The sequence below is a fragment of the Hippopotamus amphibius genome, chromosome 16 (assembly GCF_030028045.1).
Source record: "Hippopotamus amphibius kiboko isolate mHipAmp2 chromosome 16, mHipAmp2.hap2, whole genome shotgun sequence".
NCBI classification, from domain to species: Eukaryota; Metazoa; Chordata; class Mammalia; order Artiodactyla; family Hippopotamidae; genus Hippopotamus; species Hippopotamus amphibius.
In genome coordinates this window covers 14489409-14516834 of record NC_080201.1, presented here as the reverse complement: position 1 = coordinate 14516834, position 27426 = coordinate 14489409, and the positions used below count along the sequence as shown (strand labels likewise).

At 39.3% G+C, this 27426-nt stretch overlaps 1 protein-coding gene across 4 annotated transcripts in view; it reads left to right on the top strand.

The window, feature by feature from the left end:
• The window catches only part of PHLPP2 (PH domain and leucine rich repeat protein phosphatase 2), a 68489-nt gene that overhangs the window by 28688 nt on the left and 12375 nt on the right, over positions 1 to 27426 (top strand). For 3 of the 4 annotated variants that reach the window (XM_057711447.1, XM_057711446.1, XM_057711449.1), the window contains 10 exons: positions 799 to 989; positions 8721 to 8846; positions 10178 to 10332; positions 12136 to 12282; positions 12662 to 12892; positions 14482 to 14684; positions 18496 to 18556; positions 21671 to 21766; positions 23049 to 23204; positions 25162 to 25362. In XM_057711447.1, the coding sequence (XP_057567430.1) occupies positions 799 to 989; positions 8721 to 8846; positions 10178 to 10332; positions 12136 to 12282; positions 12662 to 12892; positions 14482 to 14684; positions 18496 to 18556; positions 21671 to 21766; positions 23049 to 23204; positions 25162 to 25362 (1567 nt within the window). The remainder of the gene's footprint in view (positions 1 to 798; positions 990 to 8720; positions 8847 to 10177; positions 10333 to 12135; positions 12283 to 12661; positions 12893 to 14481; positions 14685 to 18495; positions 18557 to 21670; positions 21767 to 23048; positions 23205 to 25161; positions 25363 to 27426) is intronic. The other variant, XM_057711448.1, reaches the window with a different exon arrangement.

Here is a 27426-nt window from a genome sequence, read left to right as displayed (position 1 = left end):
CCCACATGCCTCGGAGCAACTAAGCCCATGCACCACAACTACTGAGCCTGCACTCTAGAGCCCGAGAGCCACAACTGTTGAGCCTGAGTACCGCAGCTACTGAAGCCCCCGTGCCTAGAGCACATGCTCCACAACCAGAGAAGCCACCACAATAAGAAGCCTGTGCACCGCAACGAAGAGTAGCCCCTGCTCATTGCAACTAGAGGAAGCCCGCAGCAACGAAGACCCAATGCAGCCAAAAAGAAATTAAATAAATAAATAAATAAATAAATACTTATTTAAAATAAAATAAAATAAACCTATGCTTAGTAGTTTACATTCATTATCTTAATTTTTTATAAGAATCCTCTGAAGGTAGGATTCTTATAAGATCCAAACTCTATAAATGGTGAAAGTCAAGGTCAGTGAGATTATGTAGTTCAAGGAAACAAAGTAAGTAGCAAAACCAAGATTCAAACTGAAGTTTGAATGTCTGAGTCCCAGGTCCATGATATTAACTACTCTGTCATACTGCCTTTCTTTGTGTACACGGGGAGATAAGACTGTTGAAAGAAGGATAACAATGGTGTCCAAAATAACATGTTGCTATCTAGACCACAATTCATAGTGCTCCTATTATATAACTTCAGGGATGGACAACATTTTAAAACTGAGAGCTTATTTTGTGATACTTATATTGCTTGGTTACTTAAATCTGTATTAGGGTTGCTGAATGTTGAGATGTAATACTTTCTTTCTCCCTTTCATTATTTTTATGCTGTTTTAGTGATGGCTTCTGAAGTACTCTTTTCTTTTCAGAAAAACCATGCCAGATGGATCATCTGGATCGAATCCTTCTGTCTGGCATCTATAACGTACGCAAGGGAAAGACCCAGCTGCATAAGTGGGCTGAACGCCTGGTTGTTCTCTGTGGCACCTGTCTCATCGTTTCCTCAGTGAAGGATTGTCAGACTGGAAAGATGCACATTTTGCCTCTGGTTGGGGGAAAGGTAAGACTCACGAAGAATTATTCTTCCTTTGATCATCTTAATTTAAAAAATATCATATATGCTTTTCAGAGCTTTTTTCACATCTTTTCAAAGAAGCCAATCTGAGCATTATTAAAGATTACATCACAAAATTTTTGAGTTCTTAGGTTTAAACAAAACCACTCAGGCTAATTTAAGCATAAAACAAGTTTATTTACATCACAGGCTCCCTAGGAGGTCCAAAGACTATCCATGCCCCAAATTCTGCTGCAGAACCCATCTGTTGAAGAAACCCCTGCCTCCACTGCTAGGCACTAAATGCTGTCATTGGTACCACCAAGAGTAGACAGAGGATGCTACCACTAGTAGCTGCCTTTGGAAACTAGAAGTAGCTGTTAGCATCCCCACCAAAACAGATTCTTTCCTGTTTCTCTTTTTCCCCATTAGACTGAAATTCAGAGTCTGGAGTGGTCATAGGCTCCTGTCCAGCAGCCAGAGAGACCTGCCATTTCTTGCATCTGTACTAGAGAATTCCCCATCGTAGGAAAGGCAGTTCCAAGTCTTCAAACAGTGACAGATGAATGGAAACAGATACTGTTAATGTTTATAGGGAGTCATACGTAATTTTATTTCTTTTATTTTGAATCTTAAAGATCATAAAACAATCTGAATTTAGAAGAACTTCCAAAAAAAATGACTTTATAAATTCATGCCTTGAGATATCCAGTTTGATCCAGAAACAGCAATATAGATAAAATACATATGTTAAAAAATAAACATATGAAAGGACATAGCTGGGCTTAGGAATGTAGAATAGAAATGTAAGTAGTGAGGGCCTGCTGGGCTCTGGGTCTGAAAGGTGGCAGCCTAGGGTTTAGCTTCTGTCAGTATTTGGGTCTAAAAGTACTCTGCTCATGATGGGGGACCTGGCCCAAGCTTATTGCTTGAAGCCAGGAGTTGAGTGGTATTCTTTGTTTCTGAAAAAAAGCTGGGGAGAAATAAAAAAGAACCATCCCAAACCCAGACCACAAACTTCTGTAAACCACTGCCTGGAACCAAGTCTTGTTACTGGCTGTGGTTCTAAACAGGTGGGTGGACCCAGTTGTATGGCCTGTGACTAGGAAATGAACAAGCCCCAACTGGCCTAATGAATTAATATGTATCACTCCAGTATCATCCATGGAGCAGGAACCACTGCCAATATGAGACCTGGTTCTGGTCTTGGAGGCTGAAGGACAGTGAAGAAAGTAAGTGAAATTTCTCCAAAGGGAGAAGGTGAGTGAGGACAACTGGGGAGATTGGCAGAGAGGAAGTGGGAAACAACAAGAAAGAGAAAGAAAAACAAACTTCCCATTCAAGTAATTCTTGTCCATTCTCTCTCTCCCCTCACTAATATAATAGAATTTTGCTCAGGGTGGTGATGTGAGCAAGATCAAAAACTCCCAGCTTCCCTTGTAGCTAGTGGTGGCTAATAAATACAAACAGGAACTTCCACGTGGGACTTTGGAAAAGGCCTTCAAAGTGGGAGAGACATGAATGGCTTGACCCTTTGCCCTGCATTTCCTTCCTTTATGGGACACAGTCCCTCAGTGCTGCAGGCGGAGCAGTCGTTTGATGGCTGGAAACCGCAAGCATTTGCTGAGTGTGGCCTTCTGGAAAGCAGGTGGCGCCTGGGCCCCGGTGGCAGTGCAGAGCTGCTGTACCAGTCCTAGACTGATGCCATCTTTTTAAGCCACTGTTTCACAGCAGAATGTAATTAACTGACAAGAACATAGTGTAGAATTTTACAGATAAAACAGTAGACATCTGATAGCAGTTCCAGAGGAGAGGAGAGGAGAATGGATAAGCAATATCTGAAGAAATAATGGTTGAGATTTTTCTAGAAGTAAAGACAGACATGAATGTTCAGATTGAAAACACACTGGGTACTGAGCAGGGTACATAAAAATAAATTGACATGTAGACACATTGCAGAACACAAAGGAGCAAATCACAGAAGCTTCCAGAGAGAAAAGATTATCTGCAAAGAATTGACAGGCCAACAGCAGCTTTCTTTTCATCAACAATATGTGTAGAAGACTATTTGCAAAATTGCTGAGAGAAAATAAATGTCAACCTGTATTTTATATCCAGCTAAGTTACTTTACAAGAGTCAAGGCAAAATAGGACTTTTCAAACATATAGAGACTAATGCGGAAGTTCCCTGGTTGTCCATTGGTTAGGACTCTGCACTTTCACTGCCATGGCCCGTGTTCATTCTTTGGTCGGGGAACTAAGATCCCACAAGCCATGTGGCGTGGCCAAAATAAAAAAATTTTAAAAAATCCAACAGACTGATGAGCTGGCATATATGTCCTCAGTGAAAGAACTACTAAAGATGTATGTCTTAAAAACAACACCCCTCCAAAAAAGCAAAGAAAAAAGAAGAAAGAAAACAACAAAGGAAAGTAAATTCAAAGGGAAGGCATGAGCTATAAGAATAGATGATGAGGGACTTTCTGGGTGGCGCACTGGTTGAGAATCTGCCTTCAATACAGGGAACATGGGTGTGATTCCTGGTCTGGGAAGATCCCATGTGCTGCGGAGCAACTAAGCCCACATGCCACAATTACTGAGCCTGCGCTCTAGAGCCGGAGAGCCACAACTACTGAGCCCATGTGCCGCAACTACTGAAGCCATGTGCCTAGAGCCCATGCTCCACAACAAGTAAAGCCACCACAGTGAGAAGCCCACGCACCGCAACAAGAATAGCCCCTGCTTGCCACAACTAGAGAAGAAGCCTGCACATAGCTACGAAGACCCAACGCAGCCAATAAATAAATAAATAAATATTAAAAAAAAATAGATGATGAGTGCAGACACTGACAAAATACGGTAGTAAATTTAATATTGATTGTAAAAAGATTTAAAATTTTTATTTTAAATATAAATTTAAATTTAAACAAAGTTCAAACTATCCTGAACAGTATTCAAGATGTGGTGGTATATTCGATAAGGAAAGTGTGATGCAGTCTTGGGATAAGAGGAAAGAAACACCAAACAGCTTTTCACTTTATTAGAAAAATTGTCAAGTATGAATTAAAAAATTTTAAGGATAGCTACTAAAAGTAGAGGGGAAGAATACAAAAAATTCTGTGATGCTAAAAGAAGGCAAGAAAAGGGTTAATAAAAAGGAGCAAGATAATTAGTATGGTAAGTTATCACAGGTTATAGTGATAGAAATAAATCCACGTGTGTCAGTAATCAGGATAATTGTGATTTGTCACATTGATATTTAAAATCCTACTACTTAATGTTTATAGGAGACACACCTAAAACTTAGAAGGTTGAATGTGAAATGCTAAAAAAAAAAAATCACAATATTCAAATAGCAAGCAAAAGAAAATTGGTGTGGTTATATTAACATCATACAAAACATATGAGAGTTTGTATGCAACGTAGGACTTGTATCCAGAATATATAAAGAACATCTACATCTTGGTGATAGACAAATAACCTGTCAAGAGACTGGTGAATACCAAGTTTTGCAAAGGTGGGGAGCTCATACATCAGTGGTGGGAATGCAGTCACTTTGGAAAACGGGTTTTTTGTTTCTTATAAAGTTAAACGTGTGCTTATCAGGTGACCCAGCAATTCTGCTAGATATTGAGAAATGAATACAAATTTTTATAAAAAGTTTAAGTGAATGTTCATAGCCATTTCGTGTATAATTTGCCCCAAACTGGAAGCAACCCAAATGTTCACTGAGTGGTGAATTGATAAACAGATGTGCTGTATCCATACAGTGGAATGCTACCAAGCAGTGAAAAGACATGAACTGATGATACACACAGGGATAAGGGTGAGTCTCAAAACATTATTTTAAGTGTAAGAAGCCAGGTATAAAAGTCTATTTATTGTATGATTCCATTTATGTGGAAAAAAAAAAGACAAAAAAACTAGTCATAGAAAAGAGACCAGTGGCTGTGCCAGGATATGGAAGAAGGGGATTGACTGCAAAAGGGCGTAAGGGAGGTTTTGGGGGAGATGGGGTTATACAGTTGTATTCATTAAAACTCATCAAATCGTTCACTTAGAATTTTTGAATTAAAAAGAAAATTTACAAATTTTATGTAAATTATACCTCAATAGAACTTGCCTTCCAAAAAAGCCTTTAATATGTAAAAACATTAATAGGGATAATGAGACTCACCACAGAATGCTGAGAGGAACATTTCACCGTGAATATTAAATAATTCTGAAGTTGTACGTATATTACAATGTAGTCTCAACATACATAATGCAAAACTTAACAGAATTACTAGAAGTTGACAGAGTAACTTCTAATGGGAGATTTTCAAGACTTTCTCAGTATTTGACGTTATATGACTTTTTCTGTGTCAAACATCCCATAATAAAATATTTAAAAGAAAAGATTACTCTAAAGCAATCACTAATATCTATTCTTCATTTCAAAAAGATCCTTTATTTTGACACAGACTCATTGAATTGCAATGATATATTACTAATAAAAAGTGATCATGTCAACTTCATGGGAGATGCCTTGGAGGGCCAGAACAGGGAGGGTGGGGGGGAGTCGCGGGAGGGAGGGGATATGGGGATATATGTGTAGATGCAGCTGATTCACTTTGGTGTACCTCAAAGACGGGTACAAGAGTGTAAAGCAAATATATTCCAATAAAGAGTTTAAAAAAAAAAGAGTGATCATGTTGTAAGCAGCACAATCAAATGTTATGAATATTATTTAATTTTATTGGATCTTAATATGATTCTTTCTTTGCTTAAAAGTATTTTGTGTTTCTGCCATTTGGTTCAGTCTTTACTTGGCACCAGAAGTCTAGTGATTTATGAGTATAACTCGGAAGTTTCCAGCTGACTCACGAAGATTCGGTAGCTATGACATACCAAAGTGAGATGTCAGACAAGGATGTTAAGTGGTTCCATGACTATAAAAAGACTGCATCCTCATCAAAGCTCTATAGGTTGGGTTGTTGAAGAGAGCTGTTGCTGTGCTGTGAATCCCTACCACCACCCCAAGTGGGACTGGGGGACGTTTCTGCCTCTTTCCTCAAGCCTAGTGAAAGAGGCTTCAGATGGACCCAAGAGAGCCTGATACGGGTCCCCTACAGTAAGGGGGACATAGTGCACTGGTGTCCTGCCTTCTAATCAGGAAGTCTTGAGGTCGAAAGATAGGGGGCTGGCTGCTGTGGTGATAGAGCAAAGCACCTAACTCATGTGTTGGGATCATCCTGTACTCCTTGGGTTTGTTAGTATGTAACCCAGATGGGTTGAGAGAGAGCAGGACCTGTTGGGTACTTGGGTGGATTCTCTTAGAACATGTCGGTGGGGCCACCTGGAGGGGCAAACACTAAAGGATGGGCTATCAGTGAAGACCAGATTCCTTCAGGTTTGAGGAGGGAGTGGTCACCTGCTGGAAGCACACACATTAGCCTGGTCAAAGGATCTGCACGTGAGAAGCCATCATTGGTTGAACTAGGGGGATAGGTATCCAAAGAACCCTCAAAAGGGTCTGTTGAGGAAGATCATCCCCTTGAAAATCTGGTAGGCCCAGAGACTGTGAAATCAGGTTATGACTCTACTAGTCTAGTAAGAACCTTTGGGCTTGCATCTTCCCTGTCCTTCCTCCTGTCCCACTTCAACCCTGGAGGGAGTCAGAAATGGTTTCTAGCCCAGCACCTGTAAGTCAGGGAGGACGTGAGTCCAAAAAACAGGACAAGGTACCCCTTGCAGGCAGGCAGCTACCTCCAGTGTGTCCCAGTGGTGGGGGAAAGGGTTAGAGCAATCTTACCTTTGAAGTGGAAACTTTGGTTCTTATGTGGGCCTGCAGACTCTCCTGTTCTGAAACAGACATGCATTACAGTGACTTGTACTGGCTGTTGCTAAGCTGGGAATGCTCCTTCCCCAGGAGGTTTCCACACCTTACTTCCGAACTCCTGTGGGGTCTTTGCTCACATGTTGCCTCCTCAGTGAGTCCTTCTTTGGCTGCCCTATTCATAACTCACATCACCTACTCTGTGCCCCTCCAAGCCTGTGCCCTGCTTTTTTTCCTTCATATTACTCATTCTGTATTTTATCATGTTATGCTATACCATGTCACCGTTTTGATATATAAACTCCATTGAGAGCAGAGGGTTTGTTGCTTTTTCCCATTATGTCCCCAGCACCCACAACATTTAAATGTATTCATTCAACAGATAATTATCAAACTGAGATGTTTTGTGACTTAAAGAGTAATAAATAAATTTACTTATGGCTATGCCCTATGAGTCGTACTCCTTCAACATACCTGTTAAATATGTATTCCTTTGGTTTTTTTCTTTTTTGGCCGTGCTGTGCGGCATGCGGGAATTTCATTCCCTTACTAGGGATCAAACCTAAGCCCCTGCAGTGGAAGCTCAGAGTCCTAACCACTGGACTGCCAGGGAATTCCCCCTTTGGTTTTTTCTAAACAGCTTTATGAGATACAGTTCATATGTTATACAATTAACCCATTTAAAATGTACAGTTCAGCCGGGCGCGGTGGCGCGCGCCTGTAGTCCCAGCTACTCGGGAGGCTGAGGCAGGAGGATCGCTTGAGCCCAGGAGTTCTGGGTTGCAGTGCGCTATGCCGATCGGGTGTCCGCACTAAGTTCGGCATCAATATGGTGACCCCCCCGGGAGCGGGGGACCACCAGGTTGCCTAAGGAGGGGTGAACCGGCCCAGGTCGGAGACGGAGCAGGTCAAAACTCCCGTGCTGATCAGTAGTGGGATCGCGCCTGTGAATAGCCACTGCACTCCAGCCTGGGCAACATAGCGAGACCCCGTCTCTAAAAAAGAAAAAATAAATAAAATGTACAGTTCAGTGGCTTTTAATATATTCACAGAATTGTGCAACCATCACCATAATCGATTTTAGAATACTTTCACGACCCTTTGAAAAGAAACCCTGCACTACTTAGCCATCATCTCCCCATTCCTTCTCCAGCCCCAGGCACCCGTTAATCTACTTTCTATCTCTATAGATTTGCTGATTCTGGACGTTTCATATAAATGGAATCATACAACATATGGTTCTCTGTGACTAACTACTTTCCCTTAGTATAATGTTTTCAAGGCTCACGCGTTTTGTAGTGTGTATCAATATTTTATTCTCATTTATGGCTGACTAGGATTCCATTGTATGGATCTACTACATTTTGTTTATACATTTACCTGTTGATGAACATTGAGGTTGTTTCCACTTTTTGGCTACTATGAATAATGCTGCTATAATTCACATACAGATTTTTGTGTGGATGCTTCTTTTCTTGGGTATATGCCTAGGAATGGAATTGCTGAGTCACATGGTTACTGTATGTTTAACCTTTTGAGGAACTGCCAGACTGTTTTTCCACAGTGGCTGTGCCATGTTACATTCCCACCAGCAATGCATGAGGGTTCCAGTTTCTCTGCATGCTTGCTAATGCTTGTTATCCAACACTTGTTCTTATCTGTGGTTTTGATTTCAGCCGTCCTGGTGAATTATGACATGGTACCTTGTGGTTTTGACTTGCATTTATCTAATAACTAATGACGTAGAACATCATATCATGTACTTATTGGGCATTCTTCTGTCTTCTTTGGAGAAATATCTATTCAGATCTTTTGCCTGTTTTAAAAAATTGACTTGTTTGTCTTGTTATTGTCCTTTAATTTTTGATTGGGATTGTTTACTTTAATTGGCTCTGGTTTTCTGCTCTCCTCTTTTTCAGGTAGAAGAAGTGAAGCGACGTCAGTACTCCCTTGTGTTCAGCTCAGCCGGAGCCCAAGCTCAAACCTATCATGTCAGCTTTGAGACTTTGGCTGAGTACCAGAGATGGCAACGGCAAGCATCCAAGGTGAGAAGCTGTTAAACATCCTGATGTGGAGATAACAGCAGAGAAACCCAACAAAGATTCATTTTGAAACTGAACTTACTCCCAGGAGATTGAATTATAATTCTTAGGCACATCACTCTAGGCCTTTCTGAGTACGGAGTGAATGAAATGGAATTCTCCCAGGTCCTTAACTTATTACTTGTATTCGCATAGTACAAAATGCTTACAAAAGTGTTTTCAGGTGCGTTTCCTTTCTACCATCTCTGTGAGGAAGGTAGGGCCTTGAAAGATTTGAGACACAGTGAGAGTCAAATGACTCTCCCTTGACCATAGTGGTCAGTGATAGATGGAACTGTTCCCCGACTCATAGCCTGGTGCTTCTGTATGTATTTAGCACAGCTTTGATGAACCACTTTAGATGTGAAATTATTGATGGAACATGAACTGTGATCCTGTGTCACAAACCATTATTCCTATATGCTGAGAATAATTGGCATTTTAGCATAATTTCTGCTTTCTTAGCCTTTAAAGATGTAGTGCTCTAAAACTGTATTTAATTTTCCAAATTCTCTTATTCTCCTAGCCATCTTTTCAGAATTTAAACACATTTTTTTTCTTTATGGAGCTTAATAGCCACATGAAGGATTGTTTCAGTGTAACAACATGCCATCAAAACATGAGTGATTTTTGCAGTGATATTTTGTTTGTTTTAAACCCATTTTCACAGCCCATGTTTTATTAGCATACTATTATGGCAATATAAACCTTGTTTTGGCTTTATTGGATTTTCTGTACTTGTGGTGGTAATAAAATGTGCTCTGAATAAAACTAGTTTCAGTTTTAAGTAGTTAGTCCATTCTTCTGCCCTTGTAAAGATAAATTAATATTTTTTTGAGCACCTTTTGCATGCCAAGCAGTGGTACTTTATGCTTGGTTATTTAATTTTCCTCATGACAGATGAAGAAACTGCATAAGTAAGGAGCAGAGCTTGTGTGGCTGCAAAAGACGTGTCTTTCAATGTTACACTCCCTTCTAAAGTTTTGTACAGTTATTTTGAATCATCTTAACTTTACTTCCTGCATGAACTGTTAACTTTCCATCTTTATAATTTATATATTTTTTTTACCTTTTACTTGTAGACACTTTACGGCTTATAGCCTTCTGTTTTTCAAGCATCTTACAGTTTTAGGAACAAGTAAAAGCTGTTTCTTATAGAGTAATCGGATCGCATGAGCTTTCTTTTCTTTCCCATCTTTTTAAAATCAGTGCCTTTTCGTGTCAGTGCAGTTCCTCCGCTGGATGGGAGACATTCAGGGCTGGCTCAAATGGCTGTTCTCTTTGACCTTGTCCAGGTGGTGTCCCAGCGCATCAGTACTGTTGACCTCTCGTGTCACAGCCTTGAGGAGGTTCCTGAGCATCTCTTCTACAGTCAAGATATCACCTACCTCAACTTGCGACACAACTTCATGCAATTGGAAAGACCAGGGGGCCTTGACACTTTCTACAAGTATGTGGGGTGTAGGTTTTCCAGACTAGCTTACTAAAACCGAATCGTAAACAATACCTATAAGCGAGCATGTTTACCATCAAATGTATATTTGAAAATTTCCCCTCCACTTTGAAGAGGAAGTAAGAATTTATATTCACACAGTTTTCCCACTCTCCTTCTCCCCTCTATACAAGAGAAGATAAATGCAAAGTTTCTGTCATGGGGGCAACATTGAGCTGCCCTTGATCTGGATAATCTTTTTCTGTAAGTCATTGACCGCAATGCATGCCCTGCAGCCAGGGTAAATCAAGAGATTCTGTGTAGGGGAAGTTTTTGAATCAAAAGTTTCAAACTTAAATAACTTAAAGGAAATAGGCCAAGTTTCAAGAATTCCACTCCTAAGTTAGGGCTTTTATCTTTCCTTTGCACCTGCTGCTGCTAACTCTCAAGTCTTTTATCAGCTGTGAAACCTTTCTCTTCTAATAAGGAACCATTTCAGTCCTAAGGGACAATGACCCATATATTTTTCTATCTCCTTTATTAGAATATATTCCCCCTCCCCACCCTCCACCCATTTCACCTCCTTCCTCCCTTTAAAAAATGGGTGGAAGTGAATAAATGTATAGTGTAAGTAATTGTCTGGACTTCTTGTGGGGAGGGGAGAAATTGGAAATTAAAGCATTCAAATTACATGGTGATTAAAAAGATAAATATACTCATACATTGAAATGACATACTTTACATACTTAGTAACTAATATATCTAGAATAATTTTCAGAAAGCATATGATTTTTACCTCATCTGAAATGTTTTGCAAAGGTTTTCAAATATAAGCCTATATTTAGTAACGAGATTATTTTAATAATTTTGATATTTAAAAATAAAAACAGGCTGTAATTTTAAGGAAGTGGGTTTCTCATATTTCCTTCTGTTTCTGTAAAAGTAGGGTTAATCTAGTTTGAGGACTGGATTAGCAATTAAAAGTCAAGGTGCCCAGCCAAGGGAACAATCAGTACTTAGGGTCAGGATATTTGGATGTCAAAAGTTGACATTTTGGAAGAGGAGCATTAGAGAGAGGTACCAAGGATTCAAATCTAGAGGCACATGATACAGTTCATCATTGTGGGACCACCTCAGCCTTACCGTCTTGCACCAGTGTGATAATGAAGTATAATACTCTAAGTAGAATTACAGGAGTGACTCCTGTGGATCCAATTTATGGTGGTGCTATCTTCAGTGAGACATTATATAGATATTTTTACTTCTACAAAAAAATTGAAGCGTTAAAAATTACTATTTCATGTTGTATATCATCACATTACAGTAAAACTCCATATCACCTACATATTTTTAAGCTCCAGCTGGCCCATTCATTTCAAGTGACTTTTGAGCCAACGTAATTTCAGTACAAAAAAAGATGCTTATAATGGGATTTGATCTGCAGGTTTGTTAGCTAGTCTCCTCCATGAGTGGGTTGATTATTGTAAGGCTTTTGTATATTGCATGTAGAAATTTAAGAAAGGAAAAGATTTGAAGTATATCAATAATGATGTTGGTTCAACCTGATAGAAAATAATTGTACCAACGTGAGCTTTTCAACATTTTCTGCCTTTTTAAGGAGAAGGGGTAACAACTCCTGTCACACCAGACCTGGTTTCCTTGATAGCTTGGACTGGGCATTAGTTATCTTGGTGTCTATGCCACACCTAATGTTTGGCAGATACTGAGTGCTCAGTAAATATCTGCAGAACAAATTCTTTGATGGACATTTAAAAGAGATCACTTTTTCATTCAGTAGTATAACGTGCCTTTGCTTTTTAGATTTTCTCAGCTGAAGGGCCTGAACTTATCCCATAATAAGCTTGGGTCATTTCCTGTATTGTTATGTGAAATTTCTACCCTGACTGAGCTCAATCTTTCCTGTAATGGATTCCATGACCTGCCGAGTCAGATTGGCAATCTGCAGAAGTAAGTATCTGACTTTTCCTAGATTTGTCTTTTCCTTTGTTTGCAGTGTAAGGAACTTGTCTGGCATTTGGAATGAAAGTAGTTTCATGAGCTCTTGCAGTGAAATAAATCATATAATTATGAGGATTCCAGTCAGCAGCAGTTACTTGCCTACAGAAATGACTAGTCCCTCAGTTTCAACAGCAGAGGCTCTGACTCCCCTTGATGTTAGAGGGACCATCTGTGTTTAAGCCATCTTAGTAACTCTCTATAGCTAGACTTAGGGCATTTTATCATTATCAGACTCATAATAAATTAGTGACAAGTCAAAATCCATAATTCTAGTTCTGTCAGTTCCAATGAAAACCTTTCATTAAGTAGTTTTGTTTTCTTCCTGCAGTCTTCAAACCCTCTGTCTTGATGGCAACTTTCTGACTACTCTACCTGAAGAACTGGGAAATCTGCAACAGCTTTCCTCCCTGGGAATTTCCTTCAACAACTTTAGTCAAATTCCCGAGGTTTATGAGAAACTCACTATGTTAGATAAAGTGGTTATGGCAGGAAACCGACTGGAAGTGCTAACCCTGGGGGTGCTGAACCGGATGAGCCATGTCAAACACGTGGACTTGAGGTGAGGTCATCCTTCACTGTGCCTTCCTTTCACCTGACTGCTGATGGACCTTTATGTTTTCTTTTTAAAAATAAAGACTCTTTAAAACATCAAGATTTTAGAACGCTGTGTATTTTCAAAGCTGTAGTAAAGCTTCATTTTCAGTCGATGGCAGAGAGATTATGTATGAGGTAGGTGTACCACGTGGTAGACAAAAAGGTTGTTCTGACTTACCCTCCCAGCAGCGTTTTATGAGAATTCCCATTTCCTCATATCCTTATCAGTGTTGGATTTTAGCAGTCTTTTTCCTTTTTGTCAATGTATTGTAGTAGGTAGAAAGTAGTATTTCATTGTTTTAATCAGCTTTTTTACTTTGGCTGTGTTGGATCTTCGTTGCTGTGTGCAGGCTTTCTCTAGTTGTGGCGAGTGGGGGCCACTCTTCATTATGGCGCACGGGCTTCTCATTGCAGTGGCTTCCCTTGTTGTGGAGCACGGGCTCTAGGTGTGCAGGCTTCAGTAGTTGTGGCACGTGGCCTCAATAGTTGTGACTCGAAGACTCTAGAGCGCAGGCTCAGTAGTTGTGGTGCACGGGCTTAGTTGCTCCTCAGCATGTAGGATCTTCTCGGACCAGGGATGGAACCCGTGTCCCCTGCATTGGCAGGTGGATTCTCAATCACTGAGCCACCAGGGAAGCCCCTAATCAGCTTTTATTATGAGTGAGGTTGAGTATCTTTTTGTATGCTTATTGGTAGTTTGTATTTTTCCATAAACTTGACCATTTTTCTGTTGAATCCTTGGGTTTCTTCTTGATATCTATTGTATTATAATTAAAATGTTAACAGTTTTACTACTGATAATTTTTAATGTTTTATTCCCTTTTAAAATTATTTATTTATTTATAATCTTTTCCTTAAGGAAGCTAGTAAAACACACATAGTGGATGTTTTGTCATATACACTAAGCCATCGATGTCCCTCATAAAGACATAGTAACAGAAAAATTTATTGAAATACAGGAAAATGAGAACAGGCCTGCATGCATTAAATCAGATACTTGTATAGAAGAGAACAAAGAAGTCATCATTTTCTGTAATTTGCCCTTGAACTATTCCAGATACAGACTATTCTCCTCTCCATTAATTAATGTAATGGGGATCTTAGCACTAGAAAGAGTAGACAGAGCAGCGAGAGGAAGTATGGCTGCTTCCTCTTGCTCTCACGTGGTGCTTACTCCATGATGGCCTTGCTACTCCCAACCCAAAAGATTATGCCCATCTTACTCCTCTGTCCTACTCCTTCATCCCTACCTAAACTTACTAGGTATTTGGGTACAAGTCTTAAACTAACTGTTTGTGGACATGGTCCCCTTTCCTTTCTCTTTATTTGTACATGTATTTGCCAGTCTGGACTGTCTCTAACTTAGTTTATAAATGAAGAATTCAAGGTATAGCTATCTGTGGTTATTCCCTTAGTACCTTGCAAAATGAGTCAAGTAGTGAAATTCTTAAGTTGTTTAGGAAAGAGAAAAAAGGATCATACTTCTGTTTTTCTTTTGGTCAGCACATTTAGTAGAATTTATTTCTAATGATTTTCATATTTCTGAATATTAAGGATGAACCACCTGAAAACCATGGTTATTGAGAATCTGGAGGGAAATAAGTACATCACCCACATAGATCTGCGGGACAATCAGCTGACGGACTTAGATCTTAGCTCCTTGTGCAACTTGGAGCAGCTGCATTGTGAGCGGAACCAGCTGAGGGAGCTGACGCTCAGTGGCTTCTCCCTTCGAACTCTCTACGCTAATTCGAACAGTGAGTTCTTTACCCAGCCTCCTGTATTTCCTCTTGTAGCTCTTGTCCGAGCTTTCCAAGAACAGTGGTATCTGGGGTGTTCCTCAGCCACCCTGCGAAGTGGAGTTTGAGGTTCATTGAGACCTAGCTTTAAGTTTGCTGTCAACACTTTAGTGGTTGAAATATGCATAAAAAGACATTGCAGGATAATTCGAGATTCACTAAGGGAACGTAATAATAAGAGGCATTCTGTAGAATGACGGGAGGTTCAGAGGGTGGGCAAGCATGTTGAGAAGAGAATATCTTAAGAGATGGTCTTAAGCAAGAGTTGACCGGCTACAGCCCAGGGGCTAAATCTGGCCTACCATCTTTTTGTGTATGGCCCACGAGGAATGGGTTTTTACATTTTTTAATGGTTAGGTTTTTAAAAAATCAAAGGAAGAGTAATTTTGACATGTGAAAGTTATATGAAATTCAAATTTAAATGAATAAAGTTTGATGTGAACACACCCACATTCATTTGTTTACATATTAACTGCTCTCATGCTACAGTGGCAGAATTGAGTAGCTTTGAGAGACCGCCTGGCCCGCAAAGGCGAAAATATTACTAAATATTTAGCCCCTTACAGAGAAAGTTTGCCAATCTCTAGTCTAAAACCTTGGGCTGCCTCAGTTCCAGAATGAGAAGCCCTTCGTTTCAATAGTAATTTATTTGGAATATCTTGCAATGTAAAAGGCCTCATATTTGTTGAGGCCATTCTGTTCATAGAGAGTTCTTTTCCAAAGAAGTTATACAGTTGACCCTTGAACAACATGGGTTTGAATTGCACAGGTCCCCTTTTTTCGTTTGTTTGTTTTGTTTTGTTTTGGCCACGCCATGGGCTTGCGGGATCTTAGCTCCTTGTCCAGGGATTGAACCCGGGCCACGGCAGTGAAAGCACTGAGTCTTAACCACTGTACCACCAGGGAATTCCCCCTCATTGCCCTTTAAATTCAGTATGATGGGGATACTATAGTCAGCAAGGCACAGGTCCACTTAAACAAGGATTTTTTTCAATAGTAAATACAATTGACCCTTGAATAATGCAGGGTTTAGGGGCACCAGTCCTCTAGACAGTCAAAAATCTGAGTATAACTTTACAGTCAGCCCTCTGTATCCATGATGCCGTATCTGTAGATTCAACCAACTGCAGATTGTGTAGTATTGTGGTATTTATATGTATATATATATATATATATAGTTATGTACAGATTTTCAACTGTGCAGAGGGTCAGTGCCCATAACCCCCACATTGTTCAGGGCTCAACTATAACTACTTTTTCTGTGTTTAAAGAAGGAAAGGAAAAGATGTTTAATTTCACTAAGTATCAAAGAAATGCAAATTTAAATAATACCGTTTTATATTCATCAAATAAAAATAATAACACCAAGTGCTTATGGAAGATGTGGAGAAGCAGCATCTCTCAAACGCTGCCAGGGGGAGTTGGTAAAACCACCACAGAGAGCAGCATGATGGTGTCAGAGAAGACAGAGATACACAGAGCCTGTGTTCTGGCAGCTCCCCTGCTTGGAGTATCTCCCAGATGCTCACATGTGCACAGGAGATGTATCCTAGAATGTTTATCACAGCATTGTATGTTATAGTGAAAAAAATAAAATACATGACTATAAATAGGAAAATGGGTAAACAAAACAGTGATAAATTTTTATAATAAATATTGCAGAGCAATAGAAATGAATGTACTAGAGCTTTACATATTAATATGGATAAATCTCAGAAATTTTTTGAGCAAAAAAAGAAAGTGCATGTTTTAATATCCTGAGGTTAAAGGAACGGTCCTCTTGAAACAGAAAGGTACCTATGAATTACTCATTCTAAAAACCTATGGATTTAGAATGAGATACCAAGACCTATTACCCCTTCTTGGCATGATTTCCTTTTTGCCAATTGGAATCAGATAATTCTTGGTTTTTATGACTTATTTTTAAAAATTTTGCTCTTTTTTGATACTTCTGTAACCCATATGGGTCTGATTTTTGGAGAGATTAATTATATTCAGGATTTTATTACTTCGATTGGTGGCCAAGAATAAACAGGTTTGCTTTCTTATTTTTAACACTACGTTAGGCATTTAGGATTCAGTGGTTGAGTACATGATGATAGTTATATCAAATTTTAAAACACATAAAAATGTCGTTTGCTTAGCTCTAAGTATGCCATGACAGTATGAAAGAATCCATGGGAATGATAAAAATCATATTCCAAATGGTGTCTGTCTTTGCTTATGTGCAGTGTTTTAATTCTTAAAAAGGCTGAAGCATATAAGGCAGAATGTGATGATTTGTTAGAAGCTAGATGATGGGTGTAAGAATGTTCATGATTTTATTCCCTTTTCAGTATCACTGAAATATATTACTAAGATAAAAGATAAAGACTTCTCTTTTCATTGCCTTTTATCATGTTATAGAAGCTTCAAATTGTAGCTTAGATTAATTGCTTAGGGCTGTTTTTTGAGTCATGCTGTTTATACGTGTTATGAGATGATAGTAGTTCTCTTGTCCTGGAAATACTCACTCTCAGGCCTAATCTGTATTCTCAGGCCTAATCTGTATTCTTAAAGTATCTAGAGAATCTGAATGACTGGCCATCTGGGAAAAGACCTGTTGACATACATTCAGGCCTTCTTAGTAGATTCTGTCGCATTACTGTAAACGGGGCTTGTTCTGGTCACAGAATCTTTAAATTCTACAACCTGAAGTTTTGACACCTCAAAAGTAAAGAACTCAGCTTTCAGCTTCGCAGAAGGATTTATCCAAATGGCCAATTAACATAGGGAAAGGCCCTCACTGGTCATCAGGGATATGCAAATTGAAACCCCCGTGTGACACCACTGCACACCTACCAGAGTGACTAGAATGAAAAAGGCTGAAAATGCCAGTGTCAGCTGTTGGATGTGTAAATTGTTGCAGCCTCTTTGGAAAACTGCATGGTAGTGTCTCCTGAAGTCACACATATGCACACCCTGCACTCGGCAGTTCCTTACCTAGACTTGTATCCAGCATAGATGCTTATGTTAGTCCACAAAAGACATAGACAGAATGTTCACAGAGGCACTATTCATAGTAACCCCCAACTAGACAAGACTTAAAATGCCCATCCACTCTACAATGGGTAAATAAACTGAGGTATATTCACAGGAAAAATTTTATACAGCCGTGAGAATGGATGAACTACAGCCATATTCAGTATTATGAACAGATATCTCACAAGCAATAATGTTCAGTGATGAAGCCAGACAAAAAAATTATATATAATGAATGTGTATATTTATATAAATAGGTAAAAGTAATCTGCATGTGGGGTAGTGACTAGAGGGCGGGGGGATGAGGGGCAGTTTCTGGGCATCTGGTTCTGCTCTTTCTTGATCTGGCTACTGGCTATACCACTATTTTCTTTTTGTAAAAATTCATTGATCTATACATTTAAGATTGTTGCACTTTTCCATATTTGTTTTACTTTAATTAAAAATTAAAATGTTGCCAGTGAAAATTCAGCTATTAATTTTTAAGGTCAATAAGCTGTTAACATTTAACAGCTGCCTGATGCAGTGTGGCTCCAGTGCAGTATCCAAGATCCTTCAATTAGTTGTTGTATTTGGTTTTCAGATGGGCATCAAGCAGTTAAAGTTAGTCAATGTGAGTTACCCACTGGTTTTTATCTTAGTTCATCTCAGTAGATGACATCAGTTTTCATCAGATCCCCCCCTTGTTTACTCTCAGTTACGTTCTTCTTTGGAGAATGACACTAACACCAGTCTGTTTTCTGATTAGGGCTGACAGCAGTGAATGTCTATCCAGTACCCAGCCTGCTCACTTCGCTAGAGCTCTCCCGGTGAGTGTGTCTTAGGAGGGTGGTGCTTGTTTGATTCCTAATATTTAAGAGATGTCTGTGGGCACTTTGACAGTTTTGAGGTACAAGAAATCCAAATATGTTGAAATATTTGGATAACCTGGAGAAGGGCAAAGGTCGAGTGGAGAAGTAAGTTTAATGGCCATACTCTTTAGTTAAAGGAAAAGTCCTCTTGAAACAGCAAGGTGCCTCTGAATTACTCATTGTTAAAGTTTGTGGATTTAGAATGAGTTGCAAACAAAGACCTGTTTCCCCTCTGTGGCAGTGATTTTCTTTTTCTAATTGGAATCAGATAATTCTTGGTTTTTAGTCACTTAAAATTTTATTCTCTTACTTTTTTGACATGCTTGTGATTCATGTTGATCTGATTTTCAGAGAGATATTATTATATTCAGAATTTTATTTCTCCTGTTGGTGGTCAAGAATAACGTAAATGAGGTGTGCTTTCTTTCCTTCATTCATTGTTTCACACTATGTTAGGCATACAGGAGTCAGTGACTGAGTTTTACAGTCTTGTGGAGAGTTTGACAATTAGGCAAGCGTAAGAGGGCAGCATCATAAGTGCTGTGAGTATAGATGGCTAGAAAAGCAGCTAGAAGCTCAGGGTTGTCACACAGATTAAATGAGACAATAAATGCAAACTGTGTAGCAGTGCCTGGCATAAAATAGTCTCTCAAGAAATATTAGCTGTGATAGCCAGGTTTCTTTCTGTTGTTGTTACTTTATCATCATTATTATTAAGCTGCTGTTCTAGATTCCCTTCCACCCATTTCTTTCTGTCGTATCTTCCCAGCAAAACCCCAACGTGGATCAAGACTAAGATTTACCTTCCCCACTGAGCTTGATCATTGCTGAAGAAAATCATATGGACACCACTCTAAATTCACAGTTGCCAGCCTCATCTGGAGTCTTTTCTCCCATCAGCTCCTTCCAGTGTCCTGGCATCTGTTCCAAATTGCTGGGCTTCTCTCAATCCCACCGCCCCTCATCTCCTCAGCTCCAGAGCTCAGCTTCCCACTTGACTGGGAGGATTGAGGTCATCGTGGGTGATCTCCTCAGCTTCCTGCCCGCTTGCTTAACTTCATGTAGATTCATATCCATTCCCAGCTTCTTTCCTCTGTTCAAGGCCAGTCCCGCCGTCTGTGCCTTTGATCCCATCCACTCCCACGGCTCTGGACCTTGCTCTGTTAGTCATCCTCCTCCTCCTCTCTCACGCATGTTCGGCATTTTTCTTGCTGTCCACACACACATACCTCCTCTGTCTTAACAAACAAAAAAACGTTCCCTTTATCTTGCAACCCCTCTAACTACTTTCTGTTCCCTCACCCCTCTCACCCTCTTTTTGTCCAAATTTCTCAAGAATTATCTGCATTTCTCGGCTCAGTTTCCTGTTCCTGTTTGCTCACCCCACCACCAGTGGCTTTAGACCTCTTCTTGTGGAACTTTTCTGTTTTGACACTGTTCATCTTGCTCTCTTTTCTTCAGATGTGCTGTTTCGTTGGCTGACTGATTTTTTTCATGCCACTGACCATTTCTTCTGCCTCCTCCGTACTCCTCTTCCTTAGCTAGCTAACCCTTTGAAGGTCAGTTATCCCAGGGTCTGTCCTTGGCCCACTGCACTTCTCTCTTTTAGCCTCAGACCTGTGTGTCCAATTTCATAATAGATGTTTTAACCTGCACTTCTCTAAGTACCTCAGATATGTGCAGAATTAAATTCATTACCCACCCCTCCACCCACAGTTTAACTTGTTTGTCTCATTTTCTGTTTCAGCTTTTGGCATTATCATAAGACAGTCAGATCCAGATGGACACCACTGAAATTCACAGTTCCCAACCTCATTTGGAGTCCTTTCTCTGGAAGGATTTCCTCCCTGGTCATCGAGGCTAAACCCTAAATGTCACTTGTGATTCTTTCCTCTGCTGTACTCACGTGTCTAATCCATCTCCAGGTCATTTTGATTTTTGCCTCCTAAATATTTCCAGCACCCCACCCCTCCCTTCCAGGTGTATTACTACTCCTTGAGGCCCTTATCATTTCCTGTCTGGAATTCTCTAACAGCTTCCTGATTGCGCTTCCTTTTACTAACAGAACCACCTCGACCAGACCTCCGTGTATTCACAGAGTGAGCCCTTTAAAGTGCAGAACTGACATTGTCTCCTTGCTGCTCACAAACCCTTCAGTGATCTCCCTGCATCTGCAAGATAAAGTCACAACTTCCTAGACATGATTCGATCTTCCCAGCCTCCTTTCTTGCCATCTCTGCTCCGTATTTGCAACTCCAGCATCACCAAACTGCTTATTCTTTTCTTGCCTCTGTGCTCCACTCATCTTGTCGCCTCTTGCTTGGACTGTCCGCCACACCTCAGGTCACTGTACGGCATTCTTCAGATTCTACCCCAGATGTCCGATTTCTTAGGGAGCTTTTCCTGAAGTGCTCCCTTCACTGAGCAGTCAGAGCAGCGTCTGCGTTTCTGTCACAGCACTCACTTCATTCTGCCTCATCGTGTTGACCCATCAATCCACAGATTCTTTCAGGCTTGGGGAAGCTAAAGTCCTGTGACTGAATATCTGCCCAATGCTCTACTAAGTATTTGAAGTCACATTCTAAATGATCTGGAACTTTTCCCTCACTGGTTATCTTTTGTCCCTACTTCCTCACTTTCATTCATTAGGTTCATTTTTCCCAGAATTTTCTTCTCTTCTCCCCTAGTCATTACCTGAGGAAATCCTACTCATCTTTGAAGATTTGTGTAAAATGCCTCTTCTTCCTTTCAGGCTCTCCCCCCCTCTCCCCATCCCATCCCACCACCTGTGTGCTTTTCTATTGCTGAAGGCCTTTGTATCTTCATCGAGCCCGCAGCACAGTTGATCCAGTGTCAGACATGTATGTGCACTTGTCTCTCTCCACCTTTCTATCAGGAACATTCATTGAGCACCTACTGTATTCCAGGCAGTGCACCAGGGATGCCTTGGGGATAGTGCTTCTGTTCTCAGGGAGCTCAGGGGCCTGTTAAGGATACTTTACAGACTAGTGAAATGGAATGGGTTCCACACTTCATCTTAAATGATGCCTTTTAATTATTTATTTTCTGCAGAAACCTGCTTGAGTGTGTCCCTGACTGGGCCTGTGAAGCAAAGAAAATAGAAATATTAGATGTGAGCTATAATCTCCTGACAGAGGTTCCTATGAGGTATGCATGTGTTAATGTATACATTATATGTGTATTTAATTAATTTTCCTATATTTGGATTGCCTTTCAAGGGTAGTTTGATTCATTTGTTCAGTAGATACTGAGTATCTGCTGAGTGCACGGCAGCGCTGAGTGCTGTAAGGAATACAGTAACGCCTAAGGCACAGTCTTGTCCTGTAAGGAGTTTAGTAAGCAGATGGGGTGACTTGTGCAGAGATAACTGTGATAAAACGTAACAAGAGTTGCTGGCATAGGTTGGTGACATGATAGTGATAATAGAACATTTGATGATTTATTATAAGCTGGGCAATGTTCTAAGAACTTTCATTACCTGATTAATCCTGTATCAACCCTTTTTTATAGGTGCTGTTACCCTCATCTTACAAATAAGGAAACTAAGGCTTAGAGTGGTTAGGAAATTTATTTTTTTGTCCAACATTGCACTTAACTAGGAAGTGATAGGAGTTGGCATTTGGATGTAGTCGTTCTTTCTCCAAAGTCTCAGTCTTGGCCACTATGCTATATAAATAAAGTGTTTTAGAAATTCAGAACTTTGAATAATCAGAGACTGCTTCGTGGAGAATGCCTGTTTGAATTGACCTGTATAAGATGGTGGGACTTCTGTATGTGGAGGGGAAAGATGAAGGTATTGGGGGTTGGGGGGTGGTATATTAAAAAGTACCAAGATGTGAAATGTGAGGTTATTAGTGGAGGCTTCGGAAGTAAACTGAAGGCTTTGTAGCATAGTAGATGTGAACACAGCCTTAGACTCACACCTTAATCCAAATCCTGACTGTACCATTTACTACATTTGATGTGAGAGCTTCGGCGCATCGAAGTCACTTAACCCTCTGAACCTAATAGTTAAATGGCCTGGCACATTTTAAGAGCTGAATAAGTAGTAGTTTTTGTTATAATTAATTTTTTCATTAATTTATTATAATCAGTTATATTAATAAATTCACTGAGTTTTTGGTGCTGTCTAGACCTAAAATCTAAATTGATTTATTACACATATTGCTTTTTTGGTTTGGATGTGTTCTGGGCTGTGTGCTTTCATTAATTCACCTTTCCCGGGAAGGACCTGAATGACTTCCTGGTGGGCGGTGGGTAAACATATGGTCATGGCTGCTCTCTTGGCTCAGGCACCTGGCGGTGATTACACTGTCTAGAAGAACATGCTTCTATTTGTGTACTGACTTTAGTTAAATAGCCAAGGGCAGACGCAGGAAGAGAGATTTAAGTCACTTTTTTGTTGTTTCTCTGTGTTCTATCCCCTTAGAATCCTTAGTAGCTTGAGTCTTAGGAAACTAATGGTGGGACACAATCACGTGCAGAACCTTCCAGCACTGGTGGAGCACATCCCTCTCGAGGTGTTGGATGTTCAGCATAACTTGCTCACCAGGCTGCCAGATACCCTCTTCTCTAAGGCCTTAAAGTAAGTGCTGTAGATTTTATTTAGAAGAGCAGAATCTTTGGCTAAGCAAACTGCCTGGACTCATCATTGGAGTGACCTTTGGAACTATCTTTATAGAGTGTTTATCTCATAGTCCAGCTGTAGGTGGAGACTTATTTGCAGTTTCTGTGGAATAAAATATGACACTGTCTTACGAGGCAGGAATCTTCAACTCAAAAGGTGAAATAACCATTAAATACTTAGGAAGTTATGGTGTTTTAAACAGGTTTAAAGAGCTTGGGAAGGTTTAGGCTTTCCTCTCAGAAAAGGAATACAGTTGTGATCTTCAAAGAGAGGTTGCAGCATTCTGATATAGCTTCTTAGGGCACTTTTCAGCTTTTGCATTAGGAGAAAAGGACATACCACTGAAGTTAACTTACGTGTAGTTTTTGCTTCTAGCTTTGCCAAACTATCATTGTTACATTCTTTATTTGCAGGGCTTTCTTACTCCCTACTTTGAAAACTGTGCATTTAAACTAACATTGTTCCAAAAGTGTTATTTGCTTTCTCATTGTAAATTAACAAATAGATAGTATGTCTTCCTATTTTAATACCCGTAATCAGGTTTATTTAACACATATGTCACCATTAAATTAAAACTAGTTTTTAATTATACTTCTCTGCAACATGGAGAAGGCAGTATTGTCTTCAGTTTTGGTGTGGAGAAGGCAGAGAGGCAGTAATAATTTCACATAAGGCTGCAGGAGGCACACAGAAAGCATGTAGCCCACAAGTGTCTGGCTTGTTCTTTGGCAGCTCATACATCTTTTAATGTATAATATGCTTGGTTGGAGTTTCCTAAAAATAAAATCTTTGGAAATTCTAAAAAACGTTTGAGGGAGATTTTCTTTTTGGAACATTGTGGTGCAGTTTAACATTTGTTAATTAACAAGTATTTGTTAGTAATACATTACAGTGCATTTCATTCTGATGACAGTCTGAATAAAATTAGTTTACAACCTTAGAATCTTTAGTAAGGAAGTTACCTAGCAGTTGTAGCAAACTGTCAATAATATTCAATACTAACTCTACACAGAGCACTTTTGGGACATACAAAAACACAAATAGACACAATACCATCAACAACTTAAAAGCTAATTAGCGATGTGAATCATACAGTTTGAAGAAGATATAAGAAAACAGAAGTTTAATAATATTAGCTGCCTTTTATTGAGCATGTTCTATATGTACCAAACACCATGCTCTGCAAATTTTAAAATCATACCATGTTTTACTTCTTAGATGGGCGAATATTAAAATGAATTATGATTCTCAGTGTTGACAAAGGTGTGAGCAAATGCAATCGTATGTCCTTCTAGTGGCATTGCCTTTCTGGAGTATACTTTGGTATAGCCTTTTGGAGCTCATTTTGGCAGTGTATGCATAAAATCTTAAAGATATATGTAGCCTTTGACCCCACAGATCCTGCTTCCGGGAATATAGCCTAAAGAAATAATTGGGTAAGGGCTCAAAGGTGCTCATTCTAATGTCTAGAATGGCAAACCATTGGAAACAGCCGATATACCCATTATTAGGGGATTATAGGGGGATTGGGTAGATAAATATGATCCTATTAAAATCAGACATTTTTCTAAAGGGTGTCTTCACAGTTCATGTATTTGTGAACGTGATACTCAACAACATCCTTTCAGTCATACAGACAGTAAAATATGAAGCTGAGTTAGAATCAGGCCACTATAAAATCCTGGGAACACAACTAAGCCTGTATTCTTTGCTCTCTGCTTGGCTTGCATGAGTTGAATAAAAAGAACTTTGGCTGGGTAGAATCAATCAGAGAAAACTACCTGGAGGAAATGACTTTTGTCGAGAGTTTGGGAGCACGGAAAGGCAGTGTTACATACTGAGATGGCGTGATGGTTTCCACATAAGAGGGCAACAAACAGCCATAAAGGGAATGATGATTTGCATGTGTTCTCAGTCTCAGATACTTGAATGCGTCCGCAAATAGTCTAGAGTCTCTGCCACCTGCTTGCGCTGGGGAGGAGAGTCTGAGCGCCTTGCAGTTGCTCTACCTGACCAACAACCTCCTGACAGATCAGTGTGTGCCCGTCCTGGTGGGGCACCCTCACCTGCGAATCTTGCATCTTGCAAACAACCAGCTACAGACTTTTCCTGCAAGGTAAACAAATGCAAACTTTGATCGTTTCAGACACATAACATGATTCTGCATTTGTCAGACTACGTCACAGCTGTTTTACTGGGTACTCTTGCTTTATGTTGACCAACTTACTGATGCTGTGATTCCACTGCTTGATTGGAAACGTCTGTTTGTATCCTGTTGCTAAGTATCAGTAACCACAGAGGTTGTGGTTAAAATTTGTTTGTTTAATTCTTAGTTCTATTTGCTTAATGGTGGTCTGAGAATTTTCAACCTAGAAAGTACAGGCTTATGAAATAAATTCTGAAGATAATTCTTTCTTTTCTCGTCAGCACTAATGTATAAAATATTGTTGAGTCCATTAATTTGTTCATTTTTATATATGTTGAATGCCTACTATATGTCATGTACTGTGTAAGTACTAGGGAAACAGTAGTGATTAAGTTACGGTCTCTGTCCTCAAGGAACTTGCAGTCAAATTAGGGAAACAGACAAGTATATAGGCAGTTGCAAAGCAGTGTAATAAGTGCAGGATGTTAAAGATACACACAGGTAGCTGCACTGAAGAGATGAATAGTATTTAGCCAGGCTGTATTTATAAGACAAGATATTTAGTGTTGTTAAAGTTTTAAACAGCGTCAGTGGTGAAATAAGTATTTTCCAAAATACATTTGATTTAAAAAAATTTTTTTAGAACATTTGACATCAGAGGGACTTCCCTGGTGGTCCAGTGGCTAAGACTCTGTGCTCCCAATGCTTGGGGCCCGGGTTTGATCCCTAGTCGGGGAACTAGATCCCACATGCCACAGCTAAGAGTGTGCATGCTGTAACTAAGACCCGGTGCAGCCAAATAAATAAATAAATATTAAAAAAGTATATATATATATAAAAAGAAAGAAAATTTGACACCAGAAAATCCATTTATACCATGAAGGTACTCATTAAAAATCATATTTTTAAAAACTAAGAACATAGGGAAATGACATTTGATATAATTTGAATGAATTTTTATATATATATATTTCATATAAAATTATATCCTATTTGGTACAATTTGAATGAAAATAAAACTTTTTATTCTGATTTTGTTTTACAAATTTTCTTGGAAATATGTTAAAATTGAAAAACACAGATTATAATTTTTGTGATTATTTATAAAATGAGATATTTGGAGCTTATAGAAGATAAGTGGGATAAACTTGATTGGTTCCTTAAAGAATTTGAACAATGGCTTTTAAAGTAAATACAGAATCTTAATTCCAGGACGTGATAGATCTCTTGAAATCCTATCAGATTAATATAGTTGGCCTCAAATATGTTCATATAAATTGAAAATGACATACCACGGACAGGTTATATTAGTTTATGAAGCTGTTGGGGAATACCAGATGTAATACTCTGAAACTAATGAATTCCTCCTAATTTGATGACACTCTTACTGTTGGAGTGGTCAAAAGCAGGCTGATAGAAAACTTAAAACACACCTAAGAATATGAAGCTAAGAAGTTAGATGTAAGGACGAAAATCAACAGGAGATTACACAAAATTAGAGTAATCTGAATGCAGGTGATAAAACTAAATGGAATTTAGGAGCAGTATATTACAGAAAATGTATGTTCTATACTGAATAATAAATCTACTGTCAAATTATCTCCTAAACAGTGTTGCATTTGCACAAGCACAATCCCAAGTCTTCTGTTTCTCTTGGATGATTTTTAGAATCTAGCATGGTTCTGGGTGCTCAGTAAGAGACTGAGATACAGGTGCTTCATTTCTATCTACAAGTCAGAAGGATCTGAGTAGGGAATTGTGTAAGAGAAAAGCATGAGATTTGGACATGGGAACATTTAAAAAATATACTAAGTAAAAAAAAGCAAGTTATTAAACAATACATTTGATAAGCATCATGTTTTAATTTGAAAAATAGAGTCTCATGTGTTAAAAAGGACAAGAATACTCTCCACTAAACTGTCATCAGCGATTAACTCTGGTTGTGGGATCAAAAGTTTTTTTTTGATTTTTCTCTATTTTTCAGTTTTTTTCAGTGAGTATTACCGTTGTAATAAGAAAGAAAACAATTTTAAC